Here is a 12,630-nt window from a genome sequence, read left to right as displayed (position 1 = left end):
AACTATTTCCATGTCTTCAACTTTTTTTATGTACGGAAATCAGCTTTCTTTCTCCAGTTCTCTCTCACAGACAACACAGTACAGACACGCACTCGCGGTCTCGCACACACACACGGAGACGCTGACAGAAACTTCATCAGCGCTGCGGCTGCCCCGCGAATTTATCAATAAAATAGTTTCGCAGCTGAAAAGCTACATGACATTTCTCAGTAGCGAGGTTCTTGAAGCAGTTCAACTTAAAGATTCGCTATTAGTAGATGCTGCTGAATACTGCTGAGAGACGCACGGACGCGAGTTTTCACACAATCTCTCGCTCTCCCTCTCTCTCTAATTACTGCGTTAGACTGCATTAATAACTGCGTTAGCCTGCATATCAATGGCTCAAGCCTCTGTTATTACCTCTAAAATGACATTTTGGAATTTGCACAAAATCGGATTTGGGCTGACAGTCTGAAAGAGGCTTAAGTTCTCAAACAAATTAAGAACTACATTCGATTTGATTGAACGCAAGCACTTATTGCGATAGAAAACACTGTAACGGTTTCCACTGATTAAGAAATATTTTTGTTTGCTTTGGTGGTAATTAGGCCTATTATATTAGGGAAGGGGGGCCCAAAAATTTGTTTTGCCTATGTCACGAAAAGAGGTAAATCCGGCCCTGAATATGTGACAAGATGGATGGATGGATGAAAAGCATAACTGGAATGACTCTGCTGACATCCTGTGGTTATATTCTGCAGGTGCAGTTTTGACTGTTTTGCTTTTAGTTTCTTTTTTTCCCCCTGCTTATTTAAAGGTAGTGTAGGCACTTTCAGACTTATATGAAGGGCTATAAAACAAACATCTTTTTCATTAGATTATACTTTGTTTTGCATCAAAATAAAATGACACGTTTCTCATGCAATCGTGCGCCCTGCGTGCCCTCAACTGGCTTTAAGTTTGAGGGCTTTTATTTTGACACGGAATCGCAAACCGGTTTATACATGGAGCATGTTGATAATGTTACAGCCTGGACATAATGCTTCAACCTGAATTAATTCAACTATTGGGGTCTACAGCACCACAAATTCCTGCAGAAAAGATACCGGCAATTGAAAATAGGGAATCCGAGTGGCATTGTTTACAACAAAAAGACACAGAAGGTGAAAATACTTTTTCACCTTTTGGATTCAGACCTCAACGACTTCGATTTGCTGTAGAAGATTAATGTTTTGAGGTATGTAGATTCTTGGACTGGATCGATAGAAAAGGTTATTGCATTTCAGAAAAGTGCCTTTCTGCTAATATATAACAACAATTGCATGTCTATCTCTCAATGTGTTATTTAAGAGTGACGAAGAAATTACATGACTGTGATATGATGATGGGATATTTACCAATATCCCGATTCCTTCATGTGTAATTCAACAGGATGGCGACATACACAGGCACATGTACCTACAGGATGTCGTGACGGCTATTGCAGATGATGAACATCCTCTGACGTGAGTAATGTCGTTTCACTATTAATATTGCTTTGTAATTAGGCAAATTATGAATTAACAAATTACTCATAAGCATAAAATTAATTGGTATGTCCAATTGAGATCATTAGTATTCATCTTATTTGATCAAACTTTTAATACTAAATAATTAGCATGTCTATGAAGAATATCAGTCCAGGTCGTTATAAAATGTTCTTGCATAGGCTATTTATTATGGTTAAATGGATGTTTCTTTTTTTGTAGCTGTCTTTATGCAATTTGATAGATTACTATAAGTATCAGTAGTGTAGATTTTAGTATTATTATTGAGTAATGTCACAGTATCTGATTCTGATGAGGTTAAGTGCTGGGCAATCTAGATCATAAGTTTACTGATGACCTCACTTGGATGAGTGGTGAAACATTTTGAGCAACATCCTCTTGACTTGATACTAATGTGCCACTAATTTCTCAACCCTCTTCCCAGTATTTCTGAGTTCAGATGTCACATTGCGGGGATGCAGGCAGTTATTTGACACGTTGGAAGGGTATGAACACCACTACAATTCATTACATCGAAATGTGTGTTCCAACTGCAAGCGCTCATTTCCATCAAACCGACTGCTGGAGATGCACATCTTAGAGTGGCATGACCTCCCTCTTCCAGATCATGGTGGAGAAACAATGCATGGTAATGTCATTTGTAATATCAAATGTTATAGGAGTGTAGAGAGTGATACTGTACATGTTGTTGTTACTTGTTGTAAGAGGTTGTGTGATCACTTTCAGTGGTATTTGTAGGACTATATCCTACGTTTTATTTACCGCAGTTTGATTAAGTTGTCACTGGAGGCAGTCTTCCGTGAATTATTTGTGTATTTGCATGCCAGATAGGAATAGCAGCTATAAAAACTATTGGACCTTAGAACAAAAACAGTTTTTTGTTGTGCATGCTAACCACATATACATTTGATGTTTTTATATTACTTTCTCATGGAAATAGTACATAAAATCATTTAATAATTGATGTTCATAACTATATTATACATTTGCACAGAAGAGTATACATTAAAGGGTTAGCTCACCCAAAAATGAAAATTAGCCCATAAATTACTCACCCTCAAGTCATCCTAGGTGTATATGACTTTCTTTTTACAGACGAATCCAGTCGGAGTTATATAAAAAATTGTCTTTGATCTTTCAAGCTGTTTAATGCCACTCAGCGGGTGTTGCATGCATCAGTCCAAAAGAAGTTAAATAAAAAGCCACATCTAGTGCTAGGCGGTATACCGGTTCATACCGAATACCAGTTTATTTTTGTTATGATATGAATTTTTAAAATTCAATACCGGTGTATGTCGCAATACCGGTGTATGTCGCTTAAACAATGTTCGGTGAGCGGCGCATGCGCAAAGCTGACCTCATACGTCATCCACCCGGAACTGCTTCCGTTTACAACAGTGAGCGCAAGCTAGATTAAAGTGATTATTACGTTTTGAATATGGATATTTTTCTTACAAAAACGCATCGATTCGCTACAGGAGGCCTTTGTTCACCCCCCGGAGCCGTGTGAGACACTTTTTTTTTTTTTTTTATGGATGGGCGCTTTTTATTTAACTTCTTTTGGACTGATGCATGCGACACCCGCTGAGTGGCATTAAACAGCTTGAAAGATCAAAGACAATTTTTTATATATCTCCGACTGGATTCGTCTGAAAGAAGAAAGTCATATACACCTAGGATGACTTGAGGGTGAGTAATTTATGGGCTAATTTTAATTTTTGGGTGAACACCCTTTAAATTAAATGAGAGCAAACATCTTTTTTTTATATAGCGAAATGCTGCCACCTACTGGTTTCAACAGAAAGTTGCGTTAAATGCAGTGTGTTTTAGTAGCTTGAAACATTGAAACACTGATTTTAATGGCACAGAAATACCAGAAATAAAGAATATATGAGTACACTTTTCCTCCTAATACACTCTGTTTAAATCAGCAAATATTTTTTCAGCTCATTTTTATAATTTTTATTTTATTTTAAATTTTTTGCTGATTGTGTCTTGTTAATATTGATTTTCAGTATGAGTGCTTGGTGGAAGGATGTGGACTGAAATTCAAAACAAGCAAAGAGAGGAAAGATCATCTTATCAGAACACATAGCTATCCAGCAGATTTCAGATTTGACAAAGCAAACATTAGCGGAAGGTTTGATATTAATACTAATGTAAATTGTGGTCATTTTTTGATTTATAGAAATTCTACTTTTTCTTTCATATCTAGTAATTTCAATATTTCAGCTGAACAGCATTATATAATTACATTTTTGGCTATTTGATCACTTAAGAATTTTTTTTTTTATCATCATCTTATGCAAATCAACAGAAAGCAAGAAAAAAAGACCCAACAGCAGAAGGATGCACATATGGAGGTTTCTGAAACAACAACTATTCAACAAGAAAGTGAGTCGATGGAATTCTCTTTGACCCCAGAGCCAGAAAGCACAAACACTGTAGAAACCGAACCAATGCAGACAGCTAATCTAAAGACACGATATTCATACAAGTGGGTGGATTCATATAAATGCTTGATTAAGTTTCATTACCCTGTAGACTCAGTGATCAGAACTATGTGTTGATTATTATCTTTCCTCCAGAGTTCCATCATCCATTTGCTTCGGTCAAGGCTCAGTCAGAGGCTTCAGAGGAAGAAGGAAGAAGTAGGCCAAAGTTTTTATCCAATGCAAACAATTTATCACGTTAGCTTGGTAAAGCATTTGTTTCTCCAGAGCAGTATTTTTGTAATAAAGTAATAAAACTTGTGAAAGCAATCTTTAAAAAGATGTCTTCTCTCTATGTATGGTTGAGATTAATAATCTTTGATGTAAAACTTTGCACTCCGTTGTGGCAAGAAGTTTGAAAGTCAAGGAAAATATATTAAAATATATTCAATATTTAACTCTTTAATTATGTATTACATATTCCAATAAATGTAAGCCTTTCGAGATCTAAAGTCGCTTTCAACTAATGGCACAAACATCTGGCTAGATGTTTCAGACACAAATGCATGCGTGTAATGATGGCGTGTGAAACTCACGCAAGAACTAATAAAAACCTAAGACGCGTTGCAACTAATGTGTGTTCTTCAGTCGGTTTCACGGAAATTTGGATTTTGTAACACTATAAATACCGTGAAGGTTATCTGAAGGGCTCGTATCTGGAATGTACTTCAGGATCCTTTATTTTTCTATGTTTATTTATGTTTTTACTTTTAATATAAATAATGTTTTATTTTGATTGTTATTGTAATATTTTTTATTTCTTAATAGTTTTTTATTTATAATTACTAGCATATTCGTGTCTCTTGGAAATGATTGTTGTCCATTTAGCGCTGAGTATGAGCCTAAATGAAACATTTGTAATATAATCGTCGGTCTCTGAAACAATTTAATATGTGGAACAACAGTTGTTACAAATGTCATAAGCGAGTTTTTTTTTTTTTGTTTAGGTTCATGTAAGAGATAAAATAGAAAAAAGATAATCTAGAGCAGTGGTCGCCAACCCGTCGATCGCGATCGACTGCTAGATCTTTATCACTGTCCCAGTAGATCCCGAAAAAAAACAGTAAAATAAGTACAAAAATGCATTACATTTCTGGGGTTATATTAATGTATCACTGAAGGGAACTGTCTTGAGAAAAGTTTCGATGGCAATGGCATTTTCTTCTCCGTATAAAGCGCAACTCTGCTTTGTTTACAGCGGTAACCAAGGAAACGCTATATTGCGGTCGGTTCATAAGCAGTGTTGCCAAGTCCGTGGTTTTCCCGCGGAATTGAGCTACTTAACACTGTGGCCGCGGGTTGTTGTTCATGTCCGCGGGTTGAAGCGACCCCAATAATGTGATATTTAGTCGCTGGAATGTGGATTTTACTGGAAGATCCCCGCCGAAAAACGTGTATTTTACCCCCGGAAAGCGATTTTTACAGGGGAACCCCCTCGAAACGCGACTGGACTAGTTTTATTGTGAAAACCTGGCAACCCTGTTCATTAGTGCCACCTGCTGTCAGAGAGTGCGTCTCATTCAGACCTGCTGTTTTTGTTTCGTGCAGATGTTTTATGTAGCAAATAAATAAATAACACCTAAAGTCAGACCATTCTGTTTTTGTTTTAAATCTTGAAATTAATCTAAATCAAATCAAAAACAACTGCCCGTGCAGATCATGATTAAAATGCAGTGGTTGCATCTAATTTCAAATGGCTAGATATTTTAGTTTAAGGCCAGTTTGTTTGTTATAAAGCAAATAGCCAATAAATAAATTTGCTTAAAAATCAGTATCATTATCAGAATCCAATTTGCTAGTTAAAAAAAAAAAGAAAGAAAGAAAAGAAAATCTGAATTCTGAATCAGCTATGATCGGCGCATCACTAATTAAAATACTAAGTAAAAGGTCTCAAATTTGAAGTAGCCTACAATCTGGGATGTCTTTTTCTATCAATTCTTCAATAGGTAGATCTTGTCTTTCATAAAGGCCGAGGTCAGGGATCTTAGGCCTAAAAAGGTTGGTGACCACTGATCTAGAGGATTATTGAATTGAAATGTTGTATTTTTGAACTTATAAATAAAGACATTGTACACATCAGTCTCCGTGAGATTTATTTTTTAATGAAAAGATCATTTTTCTAATTTGTATATACATATAAAATATACAATAATTTACAGAAGATAAATGTAAACAGTGTATAAATATCAGCAATCCAATTTGTAATTTATTAAAAAAAAAAAGGAATGCAAAATCTGTAATATATACGTGTATTTACAATAATACAAATCTAGACATTAATCTTTCAACCTAGCAAACTAGCATATCTACTGAAGGGATTATGGCTAAACAAGCGAAAAATCAATAAACACAGGCCAAAAAATCCTCTGTAAAAACGTTCGGGAGGAAAAGTTTAGTAAAATTATGGTATAATGGACGATGCTGGTTGTCTCTCTGCATCTAGTTCCTCTTCAATAAAGACCAACAGAATAACAAACCACGCATTTCAACCTAAAACCGGGTAGTCTGTCAAATAATGGAAGAAAAAAAAAGACGTAGAGGTAGGCTATAGTGGACCTATTGGCAGTGTACATTTAGCAAATCATAGTTATCTGGGTACAATCTTTGTAATATGCTACAAAATATTTGGTTTGCGTGAAAATACACGTATTCATTTTAAAAAGGCTCACACTTACTATCCATTTAGGCCTGAATTTGGCAGCCTATGGCCAAGTATTGGAAAGTAGCAATGTCATAAGAAAAGACAGAGTTGAACTGAAATCAGTTTTTTATTTTTATTGTAAGATTCTGCTGACAGTCGCAACGAGCTCTTTAAGTTAGAAAACCCTTAGTAATAATTATAAGGTAATTTCTTGAATTTAAGAGCTTTGTTGGAACTGGCGCAGATGTATCTATCCTACATACATTTCAGAGCACACTAGGTGTTTTCTCGCGCATCACGCATCATCAGCAAGTGATGCTGATCTAGACACTTGCCAGATTGGCTGTGCCCTCAGTATAAATTATCTCTTGGAAATTATTTTCTCTGACACTAAGACAATTAGCCACATAGCGCGTTATCTGTACTTATAATATAAAGTCTTCAATATTCAGGGAAGATTCATTGCACTTTTAAAGCCAATTTGGGGACTCTCACTTTAGGAATAAACTGTGTAGATCACAAGAATAATTTCTTTTAAATGGGTGTAGAGTTCTTTAAAGAAAACTTGTTTGCTATCATTTCACTCGTCTTGTGACTGGCAGAAGCGCAGCAGCTATAGACGGTGACTTGAAGGACGTGCTCACTTGGTTAAGACAAATAATACATTCCGTAGGTCACTGGCCCTCCGAAAAGTCCTGGGACTGGTAACGCAGGTCTAGGAAAGGAACTGGACGGTCCGTAGAGGGTTGGAGATCCACCGTGTGTTCCGAATGGGAACGGAAAGGCGAACGCAGGTAATAATGGCTTGGTTGCAAGTTTCAGTTTCTCAAGTTCGGCCTCTTGTAGTCTTTTTGCCTTCGCTCGTCTGTTTTGAAACCAGATTTTAACTTGAGTCTCAGTGAGGTTGAGTGAATTGGAAAATTCCGCTCTCTCTGCAATAGAAAGATACTGTTTTTGACGAAATTTTCTCTCCAAAGCGAGCAGCTGCGAGGTGGTGAACGGGGTCCGCGGTTTTCGGTTGTTCTTATGCTTTCTGAGGGGACATGGAGGTGGACTTGAGTGCCCTGCGAACAAATAATTAAATTAAACTTTACTATAAAAAGGAATTATGTTACAGTTATATTACATTACATTAATATAATTGTATTACATTGCATTGACAGTTACTTTTTCTGCCGAAGCTACGCGTTTATTTTCAGCATCATGAGGAGCATGCATTAGGATATGCGCAATCGCTTAATCTTAAAATTTCTATTCACAGAAACGGAAATATAGGCTAGCCTGTTTTTAATTCAGATTGATCCACTAAATTGTCTTCATTAAACTGGAATGCGTTTTTTTTTTCTTTTGCAAATTCAGACTTTTCTTTGCAGAAGTAGGCTATCCCACTGGTCAGTCATTCCACTCTTGGATGACATCAAGCTCTTCCTCTACACATAGGCTAGCCTACATTCTTTTAATTTTTATACAAAAAATCTAATTTCAAATCCAAATGAGCTTGATTAAATATAGTCTTTATGGTAATCGATTTCCCTGGTATTTATTAGTGCTTTTTGCTATAGTCTATGTAAAACATGCATGTTTAATGTCATGCGTCATCATGCCACATTATTGACAGGTTTCCCTGCTGAGCCACTCACTTGGCGGAGAAGTGTACGAGGGTGTCTGAAACCAGCCGGACTGTCCCTTGTCATTTAGTTCTTCCATATCTCCTCTCTTGCAGTCGGATAGGTTGGAGACGCTCTCCACTGGGATCTTTCTATCTGTGTAAAGAGCCATGGGCGAGAGCCTCAGCCGCTCATCTCCACCGGTTGTCGGAGATCTAATACCCGATTCAGATGATGTGTATAAAGTCCGTGTGCTTGTTCTGTCTGATATTAAAGATTCCACACTGAACGGAAGACTCAGCGCCTTGCCTTTACATCCTTTGACAGTCGCTTTATCGCTGGTTTGAACCTCCTCTTTGTCCACACTTTTGCGTTCCTGTAGTTTTCCTTCTTGTGAGAGTGGCTCTTGAAAATAATTCATCATGGACGATAGAGGGGCCATACAATAAGAATATGTGAGTCGTCCTGAATTTTACTCGTCCACCAGTGCCTTTTCCTTCTGCCGTCGCGCGTTTGCGACGCTTGCCTCGCTCTCCTAGCGGAGCGCACTCGCAGCTATAAACTACCAAAAGTTCTCTTTTTTTCCCCCCTCCGCCGCCCTCCAATCGGCTTGACATTTCACCCACATGACTTTCCGCGTGCTCGTCCTGATTGGACAAACCAGTTTCTTTGAGACGTCACAATGATTTTGAAAGAAATGTTGCATGGTGAATCATACTTGTCTTGCCGAGGTGGTTTATTGATTGCTCTGGGGAGCTCCAGTCTTGGAGGCAAGGAGCCATTTGAGAAGTTTTGTTGCAATTAACCAGATTCTTTTAATTTTTATACAAAAAATCTAATTTCAAATCCAAATGAGCTTGATTAAATATAGTCTTTATGGTAATCGATTTCCCTGGTATTTATTAGTGCTTTTTGCTATAGTCTATGTAAAACATGCATGTTTAATGTCATGCGTCATCATGCCACATTATTGACAGGTTTCCCTGCTGAGCCACTCACTTGGCGGAGAAGTGTACGAGGGTGTCTGAAACCAGCCGGACTGTCCCTTGTCATTTAGTTCTTCCATATCTCCTCTCTTGCAGTCGGATAGGTTGGAGACGCTCTCCACTGGGATCTTTCTATCTGTGTAAAGAGCCATGGGCGAGAGCCTCAGCCGCTCATCTCCACCGGTTGTCGGAGATCTAATACCCGATTCAGATGATGTGTATAAAGTCCGTGTGCTTGTTCTGTCTGATATTAAAGATTCCACACTGAACGGAAGACTCAGCGCCTTGCCTTTACATCCTTTGACAGTCGCTTTATCGCTGGTTTGAACCTCCTCTTTGTCCACACTTTTGCGTTCCTGTAGTTTTCCTTCTTGTGAGAGTGGCTCTTGAAAATAATTCATCATGGACGATAGAGGGGCCATACAATAAGAATATGTGAGTCGTCCTGAATTTTACTCGTCCACCAGTGCCTTTTCCTTCTGCCGTCGCGCGTTTGCGACGCTTGCCTCGCTCTCCTAGCGGAGCGCACTCGCAGCTATAAACTACCAAAAGTTCTCTTTTTTTCCCCCCTCCGCCGCCCTCCAATCGGCTTGACATTTCACCCACATGACTTTCCGCGTGCTCGTCCTGATTGGACAAACCAGTTTCTTTGAGACGTCACAATGATTTTGAAAGAAATGTTGCATGGTGAATCATACTTGTCTTGCCGAGGTGGTTTATTGATTGCTCTGGGGAGCTCCAGTCTTGGAGGCAAGGAGCCATTTGAGAAGTTTTGTTGCAATTAACCAGAGGGGATGTCTGTATAGCGGGCCTCCGTACTCATTAACTCAACTCTTATTGAAAACATACAGCGAAACAAACCACTTCCTTGGCCTCTTCGTCCACTGGAGTTTTCTTTATAAAAATGCTGTATAGTAGAGATAGTGGAAAAGTTTTTATAACGCACGTGGGATAGAATTTTGAGGGGGTTTATTGAATGCATGCCTATACTAAAATTAAGCAGTGGCGGCTCGTCGGGGGAGGCAGGGGAGGCACGGATACAGGCTAACGTTACAGCAGTCGGCTTAATTAAATGGCGCAACAGTCAGCTCTCTTTTACCACAGACTTTTAAGAAGGGATGGATGTTTGCTTCAAGTGATAGGCCAGGTAAGTGAAGTTATATTATCTTGCTGTATGCATGTCCTTTTCTTTACGTGTTCTGACTAAAAGCAACCAAAAGGCCATTTTAAAGTGGTTAAGCAAATAATATAATAATAATAATCGGCAGGGATCCCAGACGTTACAATAACCAATAACGTTACAATTAGTGTGCCTCCTCTATTTTAAAACCCACGAACCGCCACTGAAATTAAGACTGGTGATAGTAGCTTTTTCCGAGATAAAGTGTTTTATTGCATTTTAAGTTGATTTTTAAAATGTAAATTATAAATTGCATAATGTCTGTTTTGCCTCAAAAACAGATCCCTGTGTTCGATGGAAAAAAAAAAAACCTTCTCAACTTTTTTTCCGTAAAACTGTGACCGGACAAAATTATGTGACTGAATTGACGATGATTTTGTCACGCTGCATTACAGCAATTTAAAGCTTGTCTTGGCCCTTTAAGACTGCAGAAAGCCTCTATTGAGGCGCAACTGGCAACCCCTCACCGTAAGTCAAAGCATTTCATAACGCAGACAAGCCCTGTTTTGGAAGGCGCCAGTCTCGGCAAGATCAAAAAGGAAGCTACCTCAGGGAGAATATGCAACAGTTAACTCCACTTAACCAATTGTCCTCGAAGAGTTTAATGTCAAGGCAATAGCCAGAGGGCAATCAGTTCCCACAGACAGCGCGTACCACTCAGTTAACTGTTGCCTCACTACATGTCTCCTTTTTGGAAGCTTTAGACTTGATCATTTTTATTATCGGAGCATGTTTGTTTTGCAGTTTTTTTGTGAAAATATAAAAGGGGAAAAAAGACAGTAGACCATACCAGTAAAGTTTCTACACTACTTTTAAAACGGATTTAGGCTTTTGTGTCATCAAGATAAATTAACTAAAATTTTAAGTATAATACGTTTTTGTTTAATATTTAAGCAATTGTTAAGCACTTAGTTTTAAAATCATACTATACAAATACGTTCAAGTTTTTAAATTTATGACACTGGAATGTTTGGTTTTAATAACTATAGCGACTTCGTTACGGATCACGACATTCGTCAGTTTCAACCCCAAGTAGGATTAAAATATTTAGCTGTGACATAAAAAAAGAAAAAGGTTAGTAGCCCAAAACAATATTAGAAGCTTGCTATTTTTGTGTGTTCACCTCGACAGATGACCCGCTACATTAGGTCATCTGTTATTAGCCAGATGTGTAAATCCATTTTAGAACCACATGATTCATCGGTCAAAACTACGGTTTGGCAGTGATTCTGATTCAAACCAGTAATACAGTGTCATGTTTGATATTTTAATTAGACTGGTGCAGTCTATTAAATAGGATTGTTTAGTAATATTTAGACAGTTTGTTAAGAATAAAGCCAAATGCCTTTTCTGTTAATAGGTCTTTTAAAATATGTGTTGTTGTGGACTTCCTGTGTTATACATGTCTTTCAATCCAACAGCAACAGTGAGAAAAAATAGTGCCTGCTCTCGGTAAGGCGGTATTTCAGCGAAATCCTTGGTGAATGTAATTGCTAGGCCCATGTAACCTCCTCCCATGAGAATACCACTCCAAGTGTTCTTATATATGCTATAGGCTATATATATATGAACACATATAAGATGAATATATGTTTTCCTGGTATTGCCAGTATTAAAGCCAAACTTAAGTTACTGTTGAGTGTGCCACAATGTCCTCATTATTTGTTAACAAACCAAGCTTTTCATTCTTAGAGCCAATGTCAAATTTATTACAAAGCAAAATACTGTAAGTAGTGTAGTGTGTGCTACTCATTACCCCAAAATGGCAGAAGCTGACAGGGTTAAGATGTGAAAGATACCAAACAACTTTTATATTTATATAAACATACGTGTGAAGAAAACAGGACATTAAGTCTATTATTCCCTTGTAGCCTACTCTGTACTGACATGGAATATTTTCATATCTGATATGGAGATTCTCAAAACCCAAGTGATTTTAAAAGCTGTTTTACAATGATTCCCCCTTTAAGGTTCGTTTTTTTTTTGGCAGATTTTTTTTTTTTTTGTATGCAAAATTATTAGTTAAAGAGCACATATTTAGCTTACTGCTAAATTATTTCAGTAGAGTTGCCATAGGATAAACTAAATATTCTTGGCATTTACGTGGCATTAATGTGAGACATGATATATTTGCTTTTTGATACTACAATTGTACAAGTGGACTGTAAAATGCTTCTGAAGATATATATATATATATA

At 37.6% G+C, this 12,630-nt stretch overlaps 1 protein-coding gene and 1 pseudogene across 2 annotated transcripts; one reads left to right on the top strand and one right to left on the bottom strand.

Moving 5' to 3' along the window:
* The first annotated feature begins 978 nt into the window (after positions 1–978).
* On the top strand, positions 979–4,513 carry LOC107676569 (zinc finger protein 511-like; annotated as a pseudogene).
* Positions 4,514–6,346: 1,833 nt separating this feature from the next.
* On the bottom strand, positions 6,347–9,763 carry LOC107676611 (homeobox protein MSH-C-like). 2 transcript variants are annotated; one of them, XM_016471195.1, is made up of 2 exons: positions 9,266–9,763; positions 6,347–7,723 (listed from the first exon to the last, which is right to left on the bottom strand). In XM_016471195.1, exons 1-2 carry the CDS (start codon positions 9,672–9,674, stop codon positions 7,308–7,310), a joined length of 825 nt encoding a protein of 274 aa, XP_016326681.1. In that variant the 5' UTR covers positions 9,675–9,763; the 3' UTR covers positions 6,347–7,307. The 2 variants fall into 2 exon arrangements, with proteins under 2 accessions (XP_016326681.1, XP_016326680.1); XM_016471194.1 differs by lacking the exon at positions 9,266–9,763 and adding an exon at positions 8,300–8,797.
* Positions 9,764–12,630: the final 2,867 nt, after the last annotated feature.

Source organism: Sinocyclocheilus anshuiensis, unplaced genomic scaffold (genome assembly GCF_001515605.1).
Source record: "Sinocyclocheilus anshuiensis isolate Anshui unplaced genomic scaffold, SAMN03320099.WGS_v1.1 scaffold204, whole genome shotgun sequence".
Taxonomy (NCBI): Eukaryota; Metazoa; Chordata; class Actinopteri; order Cypriniformes; family Cyprinidae; genus Sinocyclocheilus; species Sinocyclocheilus anshuiensis.
Note: the sequence above shows the minus strand (reverse complement) of the source record. Positions and strands in the feature narration are given on the sequence as shown.

Bases quoted from the DNA above. Each gene is read 5' to 3' on its own strand.
- LOC107676611 (XM_016471195.1), bottom strand. From the start codon at position 9,674: ATGGCCCCTCTATCGTCCATGATGAATTATTTTCAAGAGCCACTCTCA. The intron at 7,724-9,265 runs GTGAGTGGCTCA...ATTTGTTCGCAG, and splicing joins CTCGTACACTTCTCCGCCAA to GGCACTCAAGTCCACCTCCA.